The sequence below is a fragment of the Fibroporia radiculosa genome (genome assembly GCF_000313525.1).
Source record: "Fibroporia radiculosa TFFH 294 genomic supercontigs, scaffold3357, whole genome shotgun sequence".
Classification (NCBI taxonomy): Eukaryota; Fungi; Basidiomycota; class Agaricomycetes; order Polyporales; family Fibroporiaceae; genus Fibroporia; species Fibroporia radiculosa.
Genome location: NW_012133384.1, coordinates 91255 through 116201, shown reverse-complemented (window position 1 = coordinate 116201; position 24947 = coordinate 91255). Strand labels below are relative to the sequence as shown.

The following is a 24947-nucleotide window of genomic DNA, read 5'->3' as shown; positions in this document are numbered from 1 at the left end:
GGCTGGATTGCCCCCGCCGGCGGTGACCCATGACGGCATGACGGTACTGGTGACTTTATCGATGATCACAAAGGCGGAATGTAGCCCAAGCTCGTCAGGGCAGTGGCTTGCATAAGGTCCGAGACACATGAACGTTGCCAGCGAGTAGCGGCGGCCGGCTATGAGGGAACTGCCCCGGGAGGATGGACCAGGTCATGAGCATATGAGCGAACATTCGAACGTGGCGGCCATGGACTAAGTGGACGATGGCGCAAAAAGTGGCGAGCTGGAGGTGACGGCGTGGGCGAAATCTGCAAAGTCGCTCTTGGAAGTCTTGCCTCTCTGTAGGCAGCTCCCCATCAGCAGTTGTCGGAGGCGGTGATTCGTCGGCCAAACGCACCTTCAGAGCGTAGACGACCACTCGCTGCTGCCACTTCTCCGGCGGGATACCTTCACATTCCTCGGTTTCTTTGAGGGAAACGCGGAGGACACCCTGATCTTCATCGAACGAGCAGCGCACCGTGGGGCATAGCCGAACACTCATGGATACTTTCCACACCAGCTCTCGGCGGAAAACTTGACGTGCGTAAGCGAAGCAGAACGATGAGGATGGTGGTACTCATAAAGCATGCACTACGATACTCACGTAGACGCTCATCTCCCGTCTGCTTGTGCGAAAGGAGCTTGACGTGCCCGAGGATCGCATCAGAGAACTCGCGGTCTCCACGTTTTATGAAAACCTTCACGCCTTTCAGCTCCGCTGCGACTTCCTCGTCTTCCTCCCCTGTAATCGCTAAGTGCGACCACGTGTGAGACAATGTCATGCAGTAAACTGTAATTTGGGTACGCACCAGTATGAGAACTCTTCGCATAGAACTGCGCTGCCAGGGGATCTTCTTGCTTCACTCCAGGCTTTTCCCCGACATTATTCTTGGCACCATGTATCTCAATTCCCCCCAACTTCTCATCGTTCCGTGGATCTTTCTGGGCTGAAGAACACGACCCAGGCGCAACAAAATCGGTGGTACCACCAGAGCACCACACAGAAGCGTGCATTGCAGAAGCGGCGGCCACCGGTGCAACTAAGAATGGGGACGTAGAATTGGCGAAAGACGCAAATGCGCACGACGGCTTGACCTGCAATGGACGATCAAATATGAGTACCAGCACGCCATATGCCATTAAATTGCGACGCACCGCTTGAATAGGCGGGAGCGCCGGTGTAAAGAGAGGAACGTTTCGTAGAGGTTCTGATATCTCCTGATCATAGTAATTCAGATCAGCCTTGATATTAAGCTTCTGATACACCTGCAGACACGGACAGTTACAACTTTGACCACGGCAGCATGACTATCGACTTCCTCCATCGGCTTCGATTGTAAAGAGACATCGGACTGGGGTGGTTCAGCTGACGTGATGAGCCCAGTCTCTTCAGTTTTCAGCTTGCCGTCCATTTCTTCTGGCTGAGGCGTAATGCGCACCCTTTTTAGAGGTGCAGGATTTCCTTTCTTCTCGATATGTTCAGCATTTTCAATACGACGATGATCTCAAGCAGGAACTTACCTCAGAAGGGTGCCTTGATTGCTCATCCACCAGCTGTAGATCCGCGAAAGTGAGTTTACTGACCTATGGTATGTGCAGCGAAATGGTGTACACTTTCGTCATCCTCATCTCTGTGTTTTCTCTTCAATGTTCCAGGTTCAGTGTCTTCGAGTGTCTAACGACCCAGACGGAAATTTGCCGATTCAGTGGGTGGTGTATTTGCTGGCCATAGATCTCACATTTTCAGATGGGGTGGGAGAATCGGTGACCGACTGCTCTGAAAGCGTGCTGTCCGAACTATGATCACATACAGAAAGCACGCTGGCAGGGCTCCCACTCCGTCGCGATTGTAAACTTCTATGTTGCTCAATGTTAAACCGACTGGAGAAGTATCATTGATATTGAGAAAACGTCTAATGTAGTCAGCGATGGCCAAGATCAAGCAGCACTCACCGTTGGATCTCAGAATTCCGTCGCTGGCGAGATAATCTATAGCCCACAGCAGCAGAAAACGTTGCCAATGCGCAACAAACGACGTTGAAATCGCTCAGTGGGAGCATGATGATGATTGTGGTGCAAGAAGCTCTAGCTTCGGTTCTTACTGAGTATGATGAATGTGAGAGCAGTGATAGCAATGCGTCGATTCTATCGAAGAGCAACGACGAGGATAGCTAGTCGACCCAGTTGCTGAGTACAACTTTATGTATGGTATTGCTATGAGATTACCTCGCCGGTAACATGCCGCAAACGCAAGTGGTACACGTGTTGGTGCGCTGTTGACGTAGGGTTCGAGGGCGCGAGCCCGCTCCGAGTTCATGCGAACCGTCGCTGAACACTCAACGTTGAAAAACCAGAAAGTATCAAAAAGTCGGTGGGCATCACAAAGCCGGCATGTCCAGGTTGATGTTCGTGTTATCATACTTCTCAATTGTCGTTGAGGGATGTGTGTAGTGCGCCACGTATGTGAGCGTCTGAAGATAAATCCTGGCGCCAAATATGCGAAGAGGACTGCCTACTCACCGGTCAGACTTCTTCAGATATTCGGACCCTTCGTATGTGCTTTTAAGGTAGCACCGGTGATGCAGTCAAACTGAAGGAAAAAGCGTTCACGAAACGCGATTTGCAGTCAATGCCATGCATGCGGAATGAGAAACGGCCACGTCACTCAAGTCACCCTGCAATGTTGTCCCACGATCCTTTTCGAGCTGCTCTTCGACTCCGAGTTGCTCTGAAATCTGCATTCGCCGCTACCCCTCCTTCCTAACATTGGCCTATAATCGCTCCTGCTACGGGTCACTGAATCATAATGTGGTTGCATCGGCTACTGGCCATATTTTTAATCGTATCACCCGGACTGGTTCATGCGGCGCTCTTCCCTTCTAACACTAAAGTAAAATTAATCGATGCAAAAGGATTCAGGAAGGCGATGAAACAGAATGTATGTTCTCCTGTATGACTATCCTATGTGGTGACGCTGCCGAGATATTCGTTTCATAAACCTTGCGATGCGTTTATACATGCTGTTTTTTCTTGACTGTTGCTCTTGGCATATCTAACCCTAACCTATATTGACAGTCGACTTCAGTCGTAGCGTTCGTCGCGCCGTGGTGTGGGGTGAGTAAGTCTCGATACGTCCTAAAATGTCTACATGGTCGTATATGACCCATACTCCTTAGCATTGTCAAAGAATGGCTCCTGAGTACAGCAAGGCATCTGAAGCGCTTTCTCCAATGGTCCCGCTCTACGCGGTAGATTGTGACCAAGATTCCAACAAACGGCTGTGCTCGGAGCAAGGAGTGCAAGGCTTCCCAACCATTAAAGTGTGGCCTTTCTTTCCCCTACTTTTGTCCACGCGTCTCACGTGTCTATGTAGTTATACCCACGCGGCGGAAAGTCAAAGTCTATCGGCTTCGAGGGCGGAGAACGGATAGCTAACAACTTTTTTCATTGGACCTCACGAAACATACCTCATGATGTGAAGAAATTGGATAATGGCGCTGACGTTATCACCTGGACTGATTCTGTAAGTCACGCTTATTGCTCATTCCGCCCGCTGTATTAACCATTCACACTCCAGCATTCTGCGAAGCCTCAGGCTGTCCTACTCAGCTCAGCAAAAACTATCCCACTGATGTGGAAAGCGCTTGGGAATAAATACAAGGATAGCATTGATTTTGCGATTTTGTACGACAAGAGTGGGAAAGCGGCTGTTAAATTAGGACTGGAAGACGAGCCCAATAAAGATTCCAAGGTCCTTATCTCGCCCGCAGGCTCTTCTGAGCTTGTTCGTTACGAAGGTACTTCATGGTTATCACCCTATCTGCTTTCACTGTATTACTGTCGAGCAGGGCGCTTGAAATATGCTCCATTAGATAAACACTTGAAGTCCGTAGCAGACGGAACCGCGAAGTTCCCAGAGTCGAAACAGGCGATAAACGACGATCACTCAGATGCACAGTCCTCAGGAAACACTGCACAAGTTGTGGTTGATCCCTCAAATGTCTCTACCCCAAATATACCTACAGAAGAGGAGCCGACATCGCCGCCCTTATCGCCGCCCTCGAGCACTCAGCCATTAATGGCCACGGAGGCGGAACCGACTGAGGTACCACCTCCCGTGGAACCCGAAGACACAGGCAACATTCTAGAAGCACCTCACGCTTCCGCCGCGACGGAGTCGAGTACAGTATCAGATGGAAAGGCAGGGGTTCATACCAAGGATGAACTGTAGAAGTCCGTGCTATGTCTTTATACTCCCTGACTTATATTGTTGAAATTTATCGCAGTCAATTGTTTTCTTCTACGTTGTTCTATGTGAGTTTTGCGCGCAGATAGCATCACACAGTATCATCACGTGGAAGCATTTGGCTATGTAATACTAATAGTGAATCGCCGCCATCACTTTATGTTCCGCGAAGCTAGTGCAGGGTCAGTGTGTTGGCTTCAGACAGTCAAAGAATTGGAAGTCTCAAGCATGCACTCGCGGGAACAACAACCGTTTACCAATTGATTAGGTGTGCCGGCTATCTCACGGTTTTATTATTGAATAGCGATCCGAAGAGAAGAGGCAGCGAGAGCAGGGACAATGTCTACAACGACTTCGCAAGGTAATACGTGTTATCCAGGCTGCCTATAGGCGCGGAGCCCCCCCCCTCTGTGAGTGATGTGACCCTGATATCGTGCAGAGCATCAGCGGGGGTTGACCAATCTCAAGCGACAGTCGCAAGCTCCAGACTCGGGTCTACGTTGTCCAGTTTCTTGCGGCCTGTGCATCCTGACCTCATGAGGATGACAACCATAGATAACCTTCGACGGATTCTCCAGATTTGATCTCAGGTCCACCGTATCGAACTCTTGTCTTACCCTTTTAACAGTTCTATTACTATAGTGAACCACACCTTTCTCACAGGTCAACGTTCGGGAGCGGCGTGTGTTGGAGAACACCACTATTAGGGTGACCGTGCCTCTTTACATGCGGCATCCTGGCATGTCTGCACTAGAAAGGGCCTGGAAGATAGAAGCTTCAATTCAGGGTGTTGGGTGCGCGGTGGGGACAAAAGTAGTGCGTTGCACACGCGTTTTCCTGGATCAATCCGACAGGCTCACGTCTGGATTGCCCGCGGCCGTCTCTCCCCATACCCATGAGCGCGCTGCTTGAACGATATCACAAATCAAGTCATGCCCCCTGGTGCGCATAGATTGCTAATCCAGCGTGCAGCAATATTTCTACGGAGATTGGCGCTTCTCAATTCAGTCGTTACTAGCCTCCGGCTGAGTGGCTCCGTGGCCAGATGTCATGCGGAGACTTAACGGATCGGGATACGGAAGTCACAAAGAGCCCTTTCGGTCGATACCATCCTCAGTGTCGAGAATACTCAAACTGGGTCTTCGCTTTGACGCCTCTCGAGCTCTATCATCCGGCCGCGACTTGTTTAGTGTTCTCTCGCTGATAGTAAACGAGATCTATGTTCGTGATCTAAAGTCGTCGAGAAATTATGCGCTGGACTACGCCCGAGGTCGATGTCGGTGGATGAGATCGGAGTTCTGCTCTTGTTTATGACCTATCTCAGCCATCATTAGCAGCAAAATACCAGTCGCGACCCGAGAAAATGGCATAATCCCACCGAGGCGGCAGAAGCACTACGGGCGACTTTTCGCGGGGACTCGTGTCGGAATTAGATTACGGACTGATGAGCCGCCTCCACCTTGTCACGGCCTCAGGTAAGCACCTCGTCCTGACCGCTCACGCTCCGTGATGGTCTTGAACAGCAACCTCGAGTAGCTCATCGATCTGCAGCGATGGCCATCGGGGACCTGCAGATGACGTGCGAAACGAAAGTAAGCGGTGAGTCTTGAATCATCGTCAAATGGCTTGCTTGTAGGCTGCATTGTCCGGGCACCATCCTGCTTAACCAATGATAAGAATAGAGTTTCATTTTTTTTGCCCGTGGTGCTTCTGTTGGTCGAAGATGGAACTTAGGGAGGTAAGAGGGTTCGGCCTCACCCTTATCAGATGGCTGGATACATGCCACGAGTACAAGAGATCTCTTCGCGCTGCAATAACTCTGCAGTGAACAGGTGTTCCGAACACAACCTCACGTCTTTGTCTAGACTTCTTGGATGTGGTGTGCTCACAGCGAGCGCTCTCATCATTCTACTGAAAACTCATTATGGCCGCCGGTGATGGTCATCCCTCCGAACATGTAAAGGATCTCATCGTGCTCATAGCACCGCACGTTTGCTTCTAGTTCAAAGTTCCCTTTCTGTCAGACTGTGACTGATCCGCATAGGTACAATTCGCACATTGCTGCTCCAGGGTGTCACGTAACTTCTGTCTTCCGACCTTCGCACTGGCCGACTACTTGCCCACAACTTATGCACGGGGCCTGCCGTCAGGTAGATCTGCGGAAAAGGCACAAGACTCGTGAAAGTTGACTGGAGGAGTGTTGGCCACTATAAAATGGTCGTCCGGTATGCCAGTCCCCACTCAGACTGCGTCACCCTCGTATTCCTATTCAGCTATGTCCCACCCTGGTCAGTCAAAGTATCGTCTTAACCCAAAGCCGTCGTACACCGACAAGATGACCGAAACGAGGTCAACGATCCGTCGCATTATGTTACAAGCTTTACGTATGGAGTTACTGCTCTGGTCCACCCACCGGCTGATTGAACTGCTGTCTTTAGGGGACATTACGCATGATGAAGTCGCCACCATGCATTATGCCACCTATTGGAGGGATATAGTCGTTCGGTACCGCGTTATGATAGATGGCTGGCCACAGGACATTCCTTTCAAGAATCTCAGTAATATCTCGAACAACGGCATACTCGATCGACTCTTGCAGGGCTGGCAGTCTGGCGGGATTCATTTCCGCCGGATTAGTGATGCGGAGTTTGCGAGCCTTTGCGCCAATGCCACTACTGGTGGCGAAACTGAAGGCGCCGAGGTTTCTGATGGCGAGTGAGCGCAGGGCAGTGGGAAGTTGCGGCGTATGATGGAAGAATGAAGCTTGAACGTGTGGGACATGAGTAGTAGCTAATGCCAATTGATACAGGCTAGCCGAGACACTATGTGCAAATTTCACTATTAGCGGGATAATTATTCTCGTGTATACATGCATATTGCTCAGAAAGACAGCTGCTTCTCCTCATGTGGCTGCAGAACATCTGTATAACACCACCACTTAGGTTTGACACTGCTTCGGATCTTGCAGTCGTGCTCCGAAGACAACTTACATTCAAAGGCGCCCTTGGCGTCATATGCCTCCCTAACTCGCCGTGTTCAGACTGGATGTATCATCTGGCTTGCCTTAGAGGCGCTCCTCCGATGTCTCGGTGAACTTCCACGTGCAGGATTCATTTACGATGATCAAGGTGTATGGTGGCGAATGTCAGCAAAGACCCGCACCACACGATCGTGCTTTACACGGCCGCAGGGCGAGATGATGAGTGGGAGACACCCACGGCAGGAAGGTGAACACCAATTTTCTAAGAGTCATTTGGCTTGGTAGCGCCGATCTGAGTCTGACTGCGCTGTGATGGTCAGCGAAAATGATCACCGGAAATAGTGCAAGGAGCAAATACTACTCTTCACAATTGGAGTGCCCTGGCTTCCGACCTTGAGCATATTGCAGAGCCTGCGATTCCGACGGATTAGACAACTGGGCGAACAGTCATTACATACATTGACTGGCACGATGAAATTTCGGCGTTGTGTCTCTCGCGCTCTCGGATGCACGAGAAAATGTTCGCCATCCTATATGCTGATAAACCTTGTCAGAATTCAGAATAAATACGGACGCACGGCGGGTAAGTAAGACTGCGTGCGTCTAAGCGCAATCTACAGGGCGATCTTCCAAGTTTCGTACAACAATGTTTCCACGAGGATGAGGTCACAGTACGCGTGAATATGACACACTCTCACGTCTCTGGCACCGAGATGAGGACCGCAATGTTGTGGTCCCGTCCTCTCGGCGACGACCGAGGAAGCGGAGCCGCTCATTCTACAGTGCTCACACCGGGCAGCGGCGCATCGCGACAGTATATGTCATAATGGAGGCTAATGGTAGACGCGGGGGTAGATGGGCCTGTTCAAGCAATGCATGAGGATCAAAGAACCCGTGAAATCGTCACTTGCTATATGTCCGTCAGCTCGAATGCCACGGCATTGAGACCGTGAATACGCTCTGCGAATATTCGGCACGACATGGGACCACATGATGCTATTCCTCATGACATGTGGTCTACTACATCTAAGAGCAGCACACAGAACGTGTACGGGGCAAGTCACGGATGTAGGAACGAGCTAAAGGAAGTGCAGAGGCTCCGACATTAGCTGATACCAACCCAGTGCGATTCGTCAGACAGCAATGGTCAATTACGTGACTGAATAGCAGACTATGTTAGAATCCCTCCCCCTACGCAAGCGCTTTCCGCCTAGGTTGAGGTTTTGTTCTCTTTCTTTTCTTGCCCTGAGCGAAGGCGTTAGCGGTTTTCAGGTCCCGCCCTAGAAGATCGTCCTTCTTGACTTGGTATATCCGCACCTAAAATTGGACGTCATCAGAAACGAAAATGAAAACATGCTATATCAAGACTTACAATCCAATTTTCCGATGTAAAGGCCTCATCTGTGGAGAGCTCAGGAAAGATCGATAGCAGATACAATTCGGATTAGCTTACCTAGGTAGTCCAGTGTCGGTCCTACCTTAGGCATCTGCTGACCGCGGACGCGGTCCATGGCTTGATTGCCGCCAAATAGCTCAGCGAAACTAACAATCCAACCTAATCAGAACCACTCATTCCGGAACTCCGAGACGACCCACCGATAATAAGACATTTTGTACATCAAACTGTTCTTCATCGTCGTCGACGCCGCATCGTCTACTCTGTATTCTCCCTTCGCAGTGAAATAGTTCGGCTCTTGGATCTCGTCCGGCCAAACACCTTGTGCGATACGGACCATCCACAAAAACTTGTTGATATCGTCACCAGAGTATCCTAACAAACCACCAAAGATAACAAGAACGTAGTCAACGTCATGCTTGCGCAAGATCGGGTAGGCGACCTCCTCGCTGCTGGACATTGCTTTTCCCACAGTCGCAATATGCGCTACATACCAAAGGTGAGAGTCAGCGAGAGGATTCAAAAAAAGTAAAAGACACTGAACTGTTATTCCACGTGTTGTTGTCTACTAGGGTTGGACGGTCCGCCATGCCTGCAATCTGATATCCGTAGTCCCACCAGCTCATTACGACAGCCGTTTCGGGGGTATTCTGCCTCAACCAATAGTAGGCCTCGCGGAAGTCATCTATAATATGCTGACTGCCGTCCGGGTTCGTTGACGCCAACACCACTGAAGGCGAGGAGTAGGCCGAAGAAGTCACATAAGTACAGTGGAATACGAAGAAAAACAGCATGCCCAGCGCATTGAAGAGCACCGCTCCACGCGTATCGAGGCCGAAGATGCCACGAGATACTTTGTCTTTCTTCGAGGATGCAACTGCGGATGTAACAGACGATACCAAACTATCGAGAGGTCCAGCCTGAGATGCAGATATGGCTTTCTTGTTTTTCTTCGTTGCGTTTCCGGAGGTTGCCGACACCGCTGATGAGCTCCCACTGGGAGTAGCTTCTGCAACCTCGAAATCCTCTTCTTCAGCATCCGGTTCAACGGGATCGATATAGGTATCGAGTACCGATGAGAAAGCTACTGCGGCGGTAACACAGACAACAGGAGTTAGTGTCAGCATCAACCTAACCATGACGCCGGCAAAATAGCTTGCGACAACGGCGTAGATGATGACAAAGACGTGTTCGTCACGTAGCTGACGGAAACACAGGATTACACCTGCAGGGAACAAGAAGATGAGCAATTGCAGATCCATGAAGAACGACGGCCACGCCGTAGGCTGGTGCTCAGAGACAGATGCAATAATGGGGATGTATCTTTAACGTGTGAGCAACATCAGCACTAGGAGCACAGAATGATGATTTTTCTCGTACTTTTTTGCATAGCCAGTATCCCAAAGGGAGTAGAAACGGCCTGTCCATGGTGCGATCCATCCCTTGTACGTGAGGCCGACGATCGCCAAAGCCCCGAGGAAACCCATTCCAACGACTGAGGCATAGAGGAGGGTCTGAAATTGCTTTGACGAAACATGCGTCCTTACGAGCTCCGCGAAAGCAACGATCTGCAGCAGACCGAACACGCCTGCAAACAATGTGTCATTACGAACCCCGAGCGGAAGCTTGTGATCACACCAACCTAGGGCGGCCATATGTTCGCTCGTCCTGACAGGTTGAAACCCGACAAAGGGTACTTGCATACTGGCAAGGGTTCCGATGGCGTACCAAGACGAATATGCAACGTAAAGGCGGCTGCTGAAGCGACCCATGAGGATCAATGCAAATGAGTGGAGGGGTATCATATTTGTGATGAAGGCATAGCCACCTGGAAGATCACCATGAAAACCATTGTGATCATAATATGAGAACCACTCACCCCAAGCAGCAACCATATAAAAGTAAAATAAGGCGGCTAATGTACCAAAGAATGCACTGCCAGTTTTGAGAGCTTTGATCCAACAGTAGAAGGTGAACATGAGGAGGAAAATAGCAATCGCCTCATTATCGTATGAACCAGCGACTGAGCGCGAAATGTAGCCGGGAACAATGCCGATGAAGGCCGCAGCAAGAAGGCCTGCGCTTTCGTCTTTCATTTCCTTTGTGAACCTGCGCGGAGGTTGAATGCGCGCATGTCAAAATGTTTCATAGCGATCGACAACGTACATATAGGTCGCCCACGCTGTAAGAGCGCTGAACCCAGGAGCAAGGAGCACACAAATGTTGCGAATATCGACGGGCAAGTTGAGGGCATGGAGAACGTTGTATATGACGCCGCTGGTGGCCATGAGACCGGGATAGATAGTGCCACCGACGACTCGACCCAGTGGATACCATGCTGTGGGGTCAAACCAATTCCAGAATTCCTATTGATGGTGTTAGCTAGTTCTCCGGTATCACATCATGAGGAACGCACGTAAAAGCCCTTTTCGGCTAAGACACGAGTAGCACGGCTGATGACTGGTTTAGCTAGGACTGCCCGGTAGGCATAACATTGAGCTTACTAGTTAAACCATGGGTCACTGAATACATTATACAGTTAATTATAAGCAGTTTTCGTTGGTGTGCATACGCACAATTCATGAATGATACTCTCGAAATTGACGACAGCAAAGAGTCGGGAAGCAATGGCAGCACCAGAAATGAGTGCCAGTGCGACTATCCGCAGTAGCGACGAAGTGTTCGCCACCGTCGCAGGCGACAAGTCAGACGGTAAAGAGTATGCCAAAGGCATAGCTGTAAGCAGCGACTTCACCGCCTACACTGGGAATGATCGTGAGGTGTATAAAAACAAAGCTGAAGGAGGACCAGGCCGCAGTCGACCGTCCTGTACTGTGGAGACACGTCGCGCCAACATTCGAGAGTATAATGGTTTGCTTAGTCAGCAGCAGCGTGGAGACAATCACGGGGGAACACCGTCAGTCGCGAACGCGATTCACGCCTACTAGGGCTGCTACTACATGATTTCAGTGCGACACTCGCCCCCATCTCCTGATTCAACGCTAGGCTTTAACGGAACTCAGCCTGTATAGCCAATTTCACCCCAACCATGTCTACATCAAGAGACCGAGTAGAAGATACATACGAGACGCAAAATGACGAAAGGCTCGAGGATCTACATTCTAAGCTTCGCAGTCTGCGGGGAGTGAGCATGCCTCATTTCTCCAATTAGACGGTTTATTGAAGATCCAGTTACAAGGTTACAACTGATATCTACGATGATGTGGAAAGGCAAAACTCGGCACTGGATGCAACCGTGAGTTTCCCTGCTTCTGTCGTGAGGAGTATTTGTCGATGGTCGTGTCTAGCGCGATACGTTTGCCTCCTTCGGGTCATCCCTCGCACAATCATCACGACGCGCTGGCCAGGCCTTTGGTATTGGCTCTGGGGGGGTGAAACAATGGCGGACAATCGGATATTGTGCGGCCGCCTTCGTTGGAATTTGGATACTGTGGAAGATTCTTCGCTGGTTCTGGCCAGCATCTACCCCCTAGTCACATTCATGCCCTGGCACTCGCGCTTTTTCTCATTGACTTATTCGCTTCTGGGTGTAGGACGAACGATTTGCTTTGAATGCACCGGACATTACCACCTAATGGATTCTTCTTCTCCGCTGTGAGTGTTCTCCACAATTGCACATCATGCAATGATTCATGGGAAGAGGATACAAAGTACCGGCATGGCGTGCATGAGAGAATCTCTGCAAGCCAGCTTTCCTACACAAGCATAGTGAGAAGCAGACTCACGGATGGCCATATCAGAAGAGATGTCACTCCCAGTTTCGCACTCTCAATGTTTTTATTATCTCGCTACCACGCATAATCCGTTGATCGACTGACATGATTCAGCTTCGCAACGGTGGGAGCGTGTGAGTCTGCTGTTCTTTCGTATGGTATTCGTGTATCATTTCGCCTTTGAGAATTCTGGGTGTGACGGTCAACGATGCGACCAAACGAAAAACTGGTCCGGTTCCAGCTACTTGAAGATACGAAGCTATTTCAGCTGAGTATCATGACCTCCCACTGTCTTAACCCAAGGGATCACAGAATGAACACTGAACACACTGTGCAATCGCAAATTCTTTGGTATCTAATGACATCACCCTGGTTTGTGTCAAAGGGAAGTATTGTACTCTCCTTACTGCTTTAGGGTCAACACACGCAAAGGGGTTATGATTGGAGACCAAAAGCTTGCCTGGTGAAGTCGCCCATATTAAAGATATGGCAAGATCTGCGCTGTGCAGGCTTGTCGTGAAGTATATGGGTACCATACTGTTGGAGTTTTGTCTTGCGCATGAAGATTGAATTTACTATGTCTGTTAGATGTTATCGCTTCAGGACTCTGACCTCGCAAGGAACTACAAGGCGCTAAACACGACGTTCGTCTGTTGATATATCACTAGTAGCTCAGGAGCATAGCACAAGTGTACACCGCTCGCAACAAGATATTCAAGAGAAGTATCAAATCCAGGAAGGGTACAAGTGGGCAGCACAATACAACATGATTTCATCCAGTGATTGACGGAATAATGTTCCACATGTACATATTTAGTAGCAGCGCGCATCAAATTGGAAACAATACAAAGATGCTAAAAATTATGTTACTTTGCTTATAAGATGTGGAGACGGGTAATAGTATTAAGTTATCTAACCACGAGTGTCAGCACCGTGGCTCAGAAATTACAGTGCGGTACTCACCTGAAGTACTCTAGCGAATATGATCAATAAAGGTCAAAGTGGGGGATTTAAGCTTGACTACTCGGGCTGGGGGGAACTTCTGTCGCAGGTTGTTCCGGAAGTTTGTACGCCTTAGCCTGCACAGGCTGCTCGACCTCATTGGTGGCACGCAGGGGAACAGAATATCTAGCTGGTTTTTGCACCTCCTGCAGCGCCCGGCCCAGTTTCCGAGAGTCGGATCTGGTTCGCCGAAGAGCGCTGAGTAGCATTTCGGGAAGGGTATCTGATCGAGAGAGCGGCTGCATAGACTGTACCCGCCTGCCAGCAGCCACGTCGAGTTCCCGCGGGGTAGCATAGAATGCATCGTCCTTCGACCCGCGCAGGGTCAGCGGTGGTATAATCGTGCGATCAAAGCCAGGCGAGGGCAGAGTCGGGTTAGGCGATGGTGCAGGGAGTTCTAACGTGTCTCTCTTCCACTTGGCATCGATGACCAGCGTCTGGGGAAGAGGAGGTGGCGATTGTGGGGAGGCGCTGCTAGTAGGAGATGCAGGTCGCGTCTCCGACAACTCCAAGAACGAGTCGTCTTTGTAAGAGGACGTCGAATCAATGCGAATGATAGGAACTTGTGGGACATTTCCATCTGCGGTCATGGATGGGCGACGACAGCTCTTACTACGGCTCCGCGCCCTTCGGGAGGGCGTGGTGGATTGTTCCCCAGGGGTCGATGGCGTCTTCGGGAGACGCAAGCTCGCTTTTGACGTACGAATGCTCCGCCGTCGAGCAGCCGTAACTCGACCCGCCCGGTCGCCATTCGACGACTGCCCGTCAGCTGCGTTGGTATATTTAGCCTTCGTCGCCACCGCCGTCCCTGTAATCTCCATCACTTCAGCAAGCTGCACGCTTTGCTCGGTGCGTGTCTCTCCAATAACTGCGCTCGTGGTCTCCAGAACTTCATCGTCGTAGCCAAAGTCGAAGTTGTCTAGGTCGTCCATTTCCTGTGCCATTTCCTCTGCAACTTGCCATGCCTCCTCCAATTCCGCCTTGAGTTCCTCGATCTTGATCTTCGCCTGATCCAGCTCGGATGCTCGTCGACTATATGAAGTGTTCAGTTTGCGTAATGCCATTGCAAGCGCTGACGCAATGTGGACGTCCTGTAATCGCTGGATTTGAGCACGTTGATCGGACAGAATCAAGAGGGTTTCCATGAGCCGATCGCAGGATGCTGCTACCTCAGCCAGCTGCGCGGTTAGGTTTCCAATAGCTTCTCGATCTCCGGCGTCGGGGGATTGAGAGGTAGATAGTGCATTCAGCGATTGTAACAACATCATCCTCCTCTGCACGTTGAACCTATACTGTGCCTGTGTCGTCGTCCTGAGCTATTCCCCACGGTCGTCGAGGCGTCAGATTTCATAATGTCTGTGTATGATTGGCTCAGACGGGGCTCACCGACTCCAGACGCTCGAGTTCCGCCGTCAGCTGCTCATCTAGCGTTTGAAGGGGGACGAGTCGTATAAACGATTCTTGAGCGGACGTCCGTATTGCTGTCGAAACGATCTCCTGAAGCTGTCGCGATGTGAGACTCCATTGTGCTGTTTGCAGGCTCATTCCCCGCCACGGCACCGGGACGGACTCAAAGTTCACGGCTGGCGGGGGCTTAAGTGTTACAGTCTTCTTGATGACCTTGACGACGGGTGAAGCGGTAGATGGTGTGGCTGGGGTTATAGGCTCTCCCACAGATGTCTGCACACCCTTGCTCACCGCGGAGTGAGCCGAGGAGCCGCATTCGAGTGGAGGGACACGGTCTACCGAGAACCTCGAGGACGATGGCGAGCAAGTCGAGGTGCGGGGGCTGGAGTACGCTGGGGTCGCCTCCTCTACACGATTGTAGACATCGAACGAGATGATGCCCTTTGGTGTCGACTTCGGTCCTCGAAGGTTGTTGGGCATCCGCGGGCCATGGGGAAGCGGGGGGCGGGTCCGGGTGGTTGCTGTAGTCGGCGTACGCGAATGGTTGAAGTCCATTGCTGCGTCGGTGAACTAATCGTAGCACACTCAGCGATAGCTCCAGGGCGAGGAACGGGTGGACATGGGAGTAGAAGGACAAAATGTCAAGGAGCTGATGGGCCGGCAGTGATGGACTCATGGCTCGCAGGTACCACATCAAGCGCCCAACTTACTTATCTCGAGTCTCCAGACTCCCGCTTCGGTTGCGGAGACTACACTGTATAGGCATAAGCGCCTTAGATACGTAAACTCATTTCGCATAATCTCGATTGCACGCGGAAGCATATATTTCCCCTGCCGAGTCGACGGACAATCGACGGACCAACCGGTCTGGGGGCGAGCTCAGACCGTGACCGGGTTTGAGGGATCCAGTCACTTTTGGGCACGGAAGGGTGCCTGATGAGGTCACCGCTGGCGGCGCATACTTCAAGTTGCTCGATGACTATTACGGATGCACATGTACAAACCTATCGATACACGCCAGTGGACAGCACCTTCCTGTCAACGCGAGAAACAGCTGAATAGAAACAACTAGGAAGCAATCAAAACCTATAAGCATCTCTCGTCAGAGACAGACGTGAAAATATTTGGAAGAACATACAGCAGAGGGCGTCAATCCAAGCTCTCGCAACGTCCGAGAGAAGTCGGAACGAGAGAAGGTTTTCCTAATCAACATCAGCTAACGCATCAGCTATGCTGTAGTGCATGTTCTACTCACCTAGGGAAGTGCTGAGAGAGCGTGACAGTATCTACGTCCACAGATAACGTCTGTCCTGCAAGAAATTCGGCAACCTCACGGAGGGCTGAATGGAACGTCATTCCCATGTTCCAGCCTGCATATAGAAAGACGTACGGGCATCACTCGACAACGTCGTTGTGTATGGCTGACCCCCACTTGCCATCCGGACTTGGAGACGCGTCTCTGGGTAATCTCTGCCTGCCGTCTTGGGTGTAGATGTTGCAGGAGCAGCGGCAGACGCGGAGGTCGAACTTCCGGGAACAGGCTTCCCTTCACGAAGTGCCTTCTCGCGAGCTGCCTTCTCAGCGCGCTCTCGTTTGTCCGCTTCAATCTGTGCTTTGATCGCAGCGCGTGCCTTTGCATCTTCCAATTTTTCTATTGAAGGAAATTAGAAAGGGAGAAGGAGCAGCTGACGAGCAAGCCTCTAAGGATAGCCATACCCCTCCGTTTTGCTTCAGCCTCTTTCTTCATCTCCTTTGCTTGAATTTCTTCTCGAAGTTCGTTCATATCCTGTAGTACTAGAACTGAATCATGACTCGCTAACCAGCGATCTGAATGAGTACCCTGCCAGCTCTTCGCCGTATGGCCTCATTTGCCAGGCTCTCCTTTGCTTCTTCTTTCGCTTTCACCGCCCGTTTGGCCGCCATCTTTTCTCGCAGTTCATCGAGCTTTTGTTTCCTTTCTTCTTCTGTCAAGGGTTTTACCTGACAAATTATCCGATATTAGATTGGAGTCGCGATTGCCGGTGTGAGGATGCCATCCGTAGTGGGCTAACCAACCTCCTCTGTTGACTCTTCGAATTGATCGTGACCGCTCTTCTCGGCGTGATAATTGGCCAGTGCAGTGTTTTTGAATATCTTCCCACAAACAGAGCACCGAATGCTCTAAGATATGTGAAGGGCAGCAGTCGAACATACATCAGCTTGGGGGGGGGTTCATCTATGAGTACTGACCTTGGCCTCTGCATCAGATGTGCTACTAGCTCCTTCCTTTCCGTAAACAGCTTTGAGTGCCTCCAGTTCTTCCTGATCCTCGTCCATTGGCTCGCCTTCGACCGCGTCACCAGGCGGCGATGCCGACGAGGATGAAGCTGAGACCGTTGAGAGATCGGGCACAGGCTTTCCCTCATTCTCCAAAATGTGGTCCATTGCTGGTTGAAGCCCTCGACCACCCGTGGACTTCAGGGCCCCTGAATGATAAAAACGTCATGAGAAACTAATACATGTTAGAACAACGAGACCCAGACATTCGACACGGGTAGAGTCGAAGCCCATCGATAGCAAGACATCTCTGTCGGAAGACATAGTGTGTACAAGAGTGCAGATTCAGATATAACTACTGGGAGCAATAGATTGTTGGAGAGCGTATTTGAGTCGGCGAGAGGAGTATGCTGAAAAGGTTCACAATTGTGGTCAGGTCACCGGGAGTGGTGGCGAAAGAGACTCGAATTGGCGTTGATCAATGATCGTGGACCTATATCGGAACTAATGGGCAGATAAGATAAGATAATCCAGGGGTCTGCCAAGCGGGACGACTTATCCTATCCTTCCGCCGTCTTGACGCACTCGCAAAATGCGATGGACCAGCGCCATCTAATTGATCTTCCCATTGATATTTTCTTGCAAATACTGAAGGATCTTGGTGTATGGGATGTCTTAAATCTACGTCGGGCAAGTACGACCATCTAAACATCGCAAGATCATTGGCAATGATCATTAACGGACCAGACAGACTTGTCGCCATATTGAAAGTTTGACTCGGGAACGCAGCGTGTGGCATGATGTGTTGCATCTCTGCATCTCATATGAACGCATTCCTGTTCCGGGACTACATGCACGATCTTTGGCCTCCTCGTCGGCATTGCAGCTGGAACGTCTCGTGCTTCGGGCCGTCGTGCTGAGACGTTGTTGGATATCAAAGAACCCAAGGTCCCAAAGACAGATTGTATTGGTTCCTTCCGGAATACCCGCGAATTCTCGTGCTAGGAATCTTGCAGTCCATTTCCTACCAGGAAGACGAGATCATGCAGTCATCACCATCACCTTGTACGACCAACCGGGAGCCCCCAGAGAGTTTCTCATTCAGTGCTGGGACATCCTAAAGGATACGCATAAATGTATTTCTACACTACACTGCGTAGGTATGACAGGTGCCGTTGTGAACACGGATCCCTTAAGCCCGGGAGTTATCGCGATCACCAAACGGGGTGCCGCTGACATGTAAGTACTTCAACTTCGAAGCTTAGTTTTTCAATATTATCAGTCACAATATAATGCATTCACTCTAGACGCAGCTGACGTACGATTGAACTTCTTCAGGGTGACAACGACAATCTACTCGATGGTTTCGTTGGCTGAAGACGAACACCTTGACCTAAAGCCTATACATGAATTTACAAGCTATCGTCGCGCTATTGCGCTACAGGGAAACATCTTTGTTGCTAGCGACGTCGACAACATTGTGCGCTTAATCGATACAGGCTCTGGACAGCAAATCTGTCAGCTTCGTGTGCCACTCGAACATGATGATCCTACTCTATTCAACGAGGTGTGTCTGACATGCTCAGTTTCATGCAACCGTCATATATTCTGTGCAGGAAGATACGTGCATGGCTGTCGTTCTGGTACACAACCATGCGATCACATTTTGTCGACGATGGATACATCTATACAAAATATCGAACCAGGTTGATGGGTCTTCTGATGTGCCGTCCTACCTCCCAGCCACCAGTCACAAATGGACATGGAATATCGATACTATCGTAGTATCCCCCCGGAGTCTTTCTCGTATAAAATCCGACTCGCCTTCCTTCCCTTTGATCGATATCCTCATTCGCTTCGATACATGGTTTCCATGGCCCGTGAACATTATTCACCACTATGTTCTCCCTCCTAACCCATCTCTATCAGATGCCCGTTCGCATTCCGACACGTTTGAATCGTTCGAAGAGGATCATGCCGTACAAGCGGAGCTCCCTTATCTCTTCGCGACATCTTCCATCCACGGTCCATTCATGATCCATTCTATATCGTCTCCCATACGCCTCTTTACACCATCCGACATGGTCCTTGGGCGTTACGGCACGGCGCTGTGGTTGGATGCGCAGAGTTCGAATAGTGGTCCTGCGCAGGCAGGTGACCATGGACAGCGGATTGCAGGGAAGATGCTAATATCCCCTCGGACGCCACCACATACCCAAATGCGCACCATTAAACGCACAGAAGATGACAAGGTCAGTCCGGGGTACGCCGAGGAGCAGCCGGGTAATTCCTCCAGCGGCCAGGCCATTCATGAAGGGGCAATTGCTCACGAGCCACGGATGATGGTGTTCCACATGCAAGATGAGGAAGATGATTGGAGCCGCTTGGCTTTGGACGAGGAAGAAGGTCGGATAGCTATTGGGACTGTAAATGGGACTGTTCTGTTGTTTGAATATGTACCTCGCGAGTAGACATAACATGTGCTGTTGGTAGAATCAAACAATAACGCTAGAAGATCCAGCTCATTCATTGACGTTACTAGTGACTGAAGTCTGATTCCAGCATACTATTGTGGAACTTTGCGATGCATTCAAGTAAAAATAAATATTGAGACCCGTAGGTCTACCACTCCGGGAAAGCGTGTCATCCTTGTGCAGGGGCCATGCTAATCTTCTCTGTATCGTTCCAATTTTTTCGTATGTCACCCCGAAGGGGACATAAGTCTCAGTTTGAAGCGGAAAGATTATCGCGCGTCTCCGTTTTTCGTTGAGCCCGCGGGTTTCTCGCTTATCCGCTTGGCACGCGCGCGGTACACACCAACTGATCACCAGACTTTTGGCAACTGGAGCCGAGAAGCGATAGAAAATTAGGAATCATTTATGGTGTACATTCAGTATCAACGGGAATTCTTGATGAAATAAATTATTTATGATCTAAACTGTTGCTGCTTCGAATCAAGCAATTAGATCTGTTGCTCCGGCACTGTTGAGGACAGGTTCAGGACAATATTTGTCTAGCAAGATATGAGTGGTCTATAAGTGCGGCATCCATTTTCGCTCCCTACAGCATATACACTATAACCAGGAAGACATGTTCAACTTAGCGAGATCGATACCGCCTGTCAAATCGAGCTCGGGTGGGTTAGTCAAGAATGTGATTGCCTCCTGCAGCTCGAACAGCGACGAGTAGACTAGTGGGTAAGGGGACGAGAGAGCGAAGGGGTCGATCGTCTGGCAGGGTGGGTGTTGGCTGTGCACGAGCTGATGATAAGCGTCTGTGGGGACGGGGACGAATAGGTAGCGGACTCCGGGTATATCAGGCGGAAAGGAGACTGGTGGAGGAGGTGGAACAGCCATTGGCCCCAGACAAGCCCCCGGTCGCTGTGCCGTAAAACAGAGCATACAAGCTTGATACTGGCATTGGCCTGACACCTGCGGGACTTCAGCCTCCTCATTACCGAAGTCTTCCCATATCTGTGGCTCGCCAGTGTCGTCTGCAGATACTGTATTCACAATGTCTTCCTGTACGACCTTCCTCGCTTTTAAACGCGCCTTGTCAGCTTTGCGCATAGGACGGTATTTGTAGTCGGGATACGCGATTTGATGTTCTGCCTTTTTGCGTTCGGCGAACTCCACGTAGTAATTTTTGACAACCTCGCTCTCGGAATGCCACATCTTCGCGATACTCTTCGACAATTTTGCCTGACGCTTGTGTTCTTCCGGAGGAATTTGGTCCCTCAGTTCTATGAGCTTTGCTGATCGGTATAGCATGAAAGCATTCGGAGGACGTGGGGGAGCTTTGGAAGACTGAGACGAGACGACGCCATGAGAAGATGGATAACTCATGCCTGAATGGTGTATAGGAACAATCAGCATCGAAAGTACGTATATATATACAATTCAAAGCCAACCACAGGCGCTTCATTACGCTTGGCCCCACTTCAACCAAGGTGCTTTGACTGTGGCAGTTGGAGTAAACGACATGCCCTCACAACCGATCCACACGTACCTGCAACGATGCACAATTTTCCGTATCCCGTTGAAGCGTTGGCCGTGAAATGATAACGGACTATGCTTACGACCGCTCCGATCTAATGCAGTTCGTATTAGTGGCTCAGGCATGAAATCGGAACGAATTAGATCCGACCCCTTGCTATGACCCACTGAGGGTACCACCGCGGGATATGGCAGCATTTAGCATAAATGTAACTTTGGCACTGTAACTGGGTTTGCTTGAATTATTAGAATGCCTCAGTTTAAAACAATTCAAGGTTTCGAGCTGACCTTCGTTTACACGCCCGCGCGCGGACGAAATACCTATAATCCGGACGCTCTGTTAGAGGAAGCTGCTTTCCATGAATGCACTGAATTTCACCATCCCTTTCGTGCATGGCCGCGCGAGGTAAGTTTGCATCATTATCTAAAAATATTAGCCCAATGCCTAGCTGTTCCCATCCTTCGGGATGCATATCTTGGATGAGATACAATGCTGACAGTTCCCGAGGCACCATGCTCAGTCCCAGATGGATTAGGTCCATCACGAGAGCAGGTCTGCCGAGCGGTCGGTAGGGCATCGTTAGCATACGCATATCCGTTCCAATTCGCAAGAGCCCGAATACGGATGTAGCTATTGAATTGAGGTCTATCAAGTCGGTCAGCAGATGGACAACAGATTAATTGATGCGACAAGAAAGGGCCAATAATGCCGCCTTCGGAGACTTGGCGCGCATTCATCATAGTACTACACGGTTGTAGAGGAGAGTCCGTGCGAAGCTCGCCCTTGCTGAATGATACTGTTCCTGAATTGATGGAGTTTATGTTGACAATTGCCAAATCGCACTCTAAACCCATGGTCATTCTGCGCCAGGGTGTACACTCTCTAGAGCGTCAGATGAACGAGCTCGGAGTCTAGGTTCGGATAGACACCCCTTGTCTTGAACACCGTCAGCGTCAGCCTGTATGTAAGTGCAAGTGTGAGATAAGGAAAATGAAACAATCTCATCAGCAGTAATGCTCCATCGAATCTAGTCAACCTTCACCCTACTTATCCTATTCACCTTCCGACCGGTGTGCTTGAGCTTGTCGTGTCAACAGCAAAGTCTCTAAATGGGCACGCTGGACTACAGCCATTATACCGTGTGCCAGCTCACGCTCGCGCCGGATGCACCCGCATTCGCGGACATCATAGCCCCAGAGGACAACTTCTTAGATGAGATTTGGATGAGATGCTGGAAAATGAAACGTATTTGTACTACCTCGGGGAACTCACCGTTCCCAACCTCGGGAGGCTTCTTCGTTCGACAGCTAGGATGCGAGTTGACAATGCTTGGGCTACATTCAGACACACCACCAATAAGAACGCCTCCACCTGATCCGAACCTTACGGTAGTATAGCCTAGAATTCTGGTCGAATTCAGTATCACCTCTCGCCAGATCGCATACAATGTCGCTAAACCTTATTCACATTATGAGTTTGGGACCTACCGTTACAGAAGAGCACTTACAACGTACTGAAAACCAGTAATGACAAATAAATGACTTATATGCACTCGATAGCCTTGACACCGCAGCATTGCATACAAGCTTCCAAATGGGGTCCTTGTCACACCTTGTTGTATTAGTAGACATTCATATCTTAGTGTGGTCAGATACAACAGATAATTCCTTTCTAAAATCACAGTCCACCATCCATGCATCCAATGGAAACAGTTCAATCATCGTCGCCGTCGTCGCCGATTATGTGCACTGGACCGACATCAGTTTCTGCAGCCGGCACAGGTGCATACCACTTTGCGGCAGGAACCATCTCGATGGCATCGCCTGTGGCCGCAGCAGTTGCATTCCGTCCACTATTGGAGTATAGGTTTATAAGGGAAACGACGAGTGTGTAAAAGATGAACGCCAGGCTGGGAATTGGATGAAAATGAGTGAACTGCATGACAGATCGAAGGGGAAAGGTCAACATACCTAAACATAATTAGGACATATGTGACATGATCCATCTCCTCATCATGTACGAATTCGAGTTCTTCATCCGTAGCAGCCATAAAGAGCAGACTAAGTTCACAGTAAGCATTAGCGCAGAATTGAGCAGTTATCGGAAACAATAGCTGACCCTGCCGCGACAAGGAGCTGGTGAAGGTCACACATGATTCATGTGAAATTTCAAACAATCATAAAATCAAACTCACGAAGGATGGCAAGTGCCTGAATGCCCGACCAGCAGCGGCACTGGGGCTCGAATCATCTTTGCCAATATCCGTTAGTGTGTGATCACTTTGACTGTCCCCATCTGGCGCATCAAGAGGGGCGAATTTGGGGGCGATAAAGCAAACTTCAACGATGCGTGCAACACCTGCTGACATCAGTGTGTAGCCGAAGACTGCGTGAACCTGCAGAGGTAATGGGATTCCATCAGACTAACAGATGTATAATAACTGAGAACAAACCTTGGTAGAGATCATGAGAGCTTGCGCATGGTCAGACATCGCCCAGCCAGTCAGGATGATACTGTACAGTCCATAAATTGCGGAAGATCACAGTGAACATCCGCATACCCACTCACATGAGAGATGGTACCACGGTTCGCTAGAATTATTCATCAGCTGACACACGCAAAGATCAGCCGATGTTACAAGATACCTGATTGTTTCGGGAAAGCACAATGCCCAGCCCGCCTCCAGTCCACCCTGGTAGGACACTAATAAGCTATGGTCACCGGCACAATGTGATCAAATCGCACAGAGAACTCCCAGGATACTAAGGAACTGTCAGCGTGTGATTAGCACGGTATACAATAAACGTACGTATGTTGCATGTCTTTGACGGACCATACCGAGCCTCGGTGCTCAGTGAAGGTATTGACTACATTCGTTGTGAGCAACGAAAGCAAAGAGGGTACCGTTTGCACAAACCAATTCCCTACATCAATTTGTCAGTACATTTTCAATATATACTACCAGTCAGGTAGTACATACCCATAGCATTATAACCCACGAATCCCACCATTCTGGGCTGCGTCCACTGCGCCGCACCCAAGCTTCTCCCACAAGCAGCATGATTGCCATAATTGTACCGTACGCAATGAATCCGCTTCCCTACAAATTTCTTGTCATTAAAAGCAAACCTCTGGAGAGGACTGACGTACCATAATATAATGAGCCAGACACTGACCCAGATGCCCTCCGCGACAGTACCCTCGGGCGGCGATAGCTCCGAATAGCATCTGAGTCCACCCCAGGACAGGATACGCTTTCCCAACAACTCCATGGAGGCGTACAGCCCATGGACGCAGCGAACGCTCGTGTATATGCAGCTTCAGGTAGACACCTAGAGTAAGTTGAAGTGCGATGGGCACAAACATTACGTTCGCCATCGTGCCATGGACGCCTGCAAGGAACGCACGCCCGCCATGCGAGTGGCCGAGTATGTACCCTGCGGCAGTCAACGCAAATCCGACACTCTGTGGGTCTAAGTTCACAAACTGCGGCGCCACGACAGTATTTGACTGGGCTGACCTGCAGTGGGACATGCCAACGACTCCTAGACAACCCAAGCACCATTCCAGTGGGGAAAAGGAAGCCCCATACAGCGATTTGAACGATTATGTGAAGCCGCAGAATCATGTCTATGGGGGCGTTTGCTTGTTCTTCAGTGAGTTCGTCGTGGTGTTCATGAGCGGCGACGGGAAACACAAGAGCAAGAAGAACAGAGAATAGGATATACATGCGAGACAGTTTGTGTGTCGCCATGACGGACGTACCAAGCCGACCGTTGAGTCAAAGGCTTAGGTTCAGACAGGGAATACTGTAGGACCCGAACAGCCTGCACGTTAGTAACGGAGCGGCACGCTGTCACGTCTGTCATTTCGCGTCGGGTCACATAAGAATATATTACAAACAGGTGA

General features: G+C 50.1%; 9 protein-coding genes across 9 annotated transcripts; 3 read left to right on the top strand and 6 right to left on the bottom strand.

Annotated features, from left to right (window-relative positions):
* Window positions 1–234: 234 nt before the first annotated feature.
* Window positions 235–2081, bottom strand: FIBRA_04771 (uncharacterized protein; the record flags this gene model as incomplete). Its single annotated transcript, XM_012326560.1, has 10 exons — window positions 235–321; window positions 380–555; window positions 626–763; window positions 831–1116; window positions 1177–1239; window positions 1302–1487; window positions 1543–1575; window positions 1634–1696; window positions 1761–1902; window positions 1975–2081. 10 exons carry the CDS (start codon window positions 2079–2081, stop codon window positions 235–237), a joined length of 1281 nt encoding a protein of 426 aa, XP_012181950.1.
* A 1128-nt stretch (window positions 2082–3209) lies between these two features.
* Window positions 3210–4252, top strand: FIBRA_04770 (uncharacterized protein; the record flags this gene model as incomplete). Its single annotated transcript, XM_012326559.1, has 4 exons — window positions 3210–3341; window positions 3395–3544; window positions 3599–3818; window positions 3870–4252. 4 exons carry the CDS (start codon window positions 3210–3212, stop codon window positions 4250–4252), a joined length of 885 nt encoding a protein of 294 aa, XP_012181949.1.
* Window positions 4253–6542: 2290 nt separating this feature from the next.
* On the top strand, window positions 6543–6986 carry FIBRA_04769 (uncharacterized protein; the record flags this gene model as incomplete). Its single annotated transcript, XM_012326558.1, has 2 exons — window positions 6543–6651; window positions 6706–6986. The coding sequence occupies 2 exons, from the start codon at window positions 6543–6545 to the stop codon at window positions 6984–6986; spliced, it is 390 nt and encodes a 129-aa protein (XP_012181948.1).
* A 1452-nt stretch (window positions 6987–8438) lies between these two features.
* On the bottom strand, window positions 8439–11377 carry FIBRA_04768 (uncharacterized protein; the record flags this gene model as incomplete). Its single annotated transcript, XM_012326557.1, has 12 exons — window positions 8439–8564; window positions 8620–8648; window positions 8701–8789; window positions 8844–9129; window positions 9188–9966; window positions 10024–10231; window positions 10286–10471; window positions 10523–10752; window positions 10810–11009; window positions 11060–11096; window positions 11148–11165; window positions 11220–11377. 12 exons carry the CDS (start codon window positions 11375–11377, stop codon window positions 8439–8441), a joined length of 2346 nt encoding a protein of 781 aa, XP_012181947.1.
* Window positions 11378–13387: 2010 nt separating this feature from the next.
* FIBRA_04767 (uncharacterized protein) lies at window positions 13388–15341 on the bottom strand (the record flags this gene model as incomplete). Its single annotated transcript, XM_012326556.1, has 2 exons — window positions 13388–14695; window positions 14766–15341. 2 exons carry the CDS (start codon window positions 15339–15341, stop codon window positions 13388–13390), a joined length of 1884 nt encoding a protein of 627 aa, XP_012181946.1.
* Window positions 15342–15854: 513 nt separating this feature from the next.
* Window positions 15855–17366, bottom strand: FIBRA_04766 (uncharacterized protein; the record flags this gene model as incomplete). Its single annotated transcript, XM_012326555.1, has 9 exons — window positions 15855–15872; window positions 15925–15988; window positions 16042–16126; window positions 16177–16437; window positions 16503–16572; window positions 16626–16766; window positions 16842–16946; window positions 17016–17251; window positions 17309–17366. The coding sequence occupies 9 exons, from the start codon at window positions 17364–17366 to the stop codon at window positions 15855–15857; spliced, it is 1038 nt and encodes a 345-aa protein (XP_012181945.1).
* An 838-nt stretch (window positions 17367–18204) lies between these two features.
* FIBRA_04765 (uncharacterized protein) lies at window positions 18205–19513 on the top strand (the record flags this gene model as incomplete). The annotated part of the gene is made up of 3 exons (XM_012326554.1): window positions 18205–18281; window positions 18381–18609; window positions 18659–19513. 3 exons carry the CDS (start codon window positions 18205–18207, stop codon window positions 19511–19513), a joined length of 1161 nt encoding a protein of 386 aa, XP_012181944.1.
* A 603-nt stretch (window positions 19514–20116) lies between these two features.
* FIBRA_04764 (uncharacterized protein) lies at window positions 20117–20887 on the bottom strand (the record flags this gene model as incomplete). The annotated part of the gene is made up of 1 exon (XM_012326553.1): window positions 20117–20887. One exon carries the CDS (start codon window positions 20885–20887, stop codon window positions 20117–20119), a length of 771 nt encoding a protein of 256 aa, XP_012181943.1.
* Window positions 20888–22751: 1864 nt separating this feature from the next.
* Window positions 22752–24792, bottom strand: FIBRA_04763 (uncharacterized protein; the record flags this gene model as incomplete). Its single annotated transcript, XM_012326552.1, has 13 exons — window positions 22752–22973; window positions 23035–23098; window positions 23157–23173; window positions 23233–23433; window positions 23491–23551; window positions 23607–23629; window positions 23684–23730; window positions 23784–23800; window positions 23848–23905; window positions 23956–23962; window positions 24019–24138; window positions 24189–24503; window positions 24559–24792. 13 exons carry the CDS (start codon window positions 24790–24792, stop codon window positions 22752–22754), a joined length of 1386 nt encoding a protein of 461 aa, XP_012181942.1.
* Window positions 24793–24947: the final 155 nt, after the last annotated feature.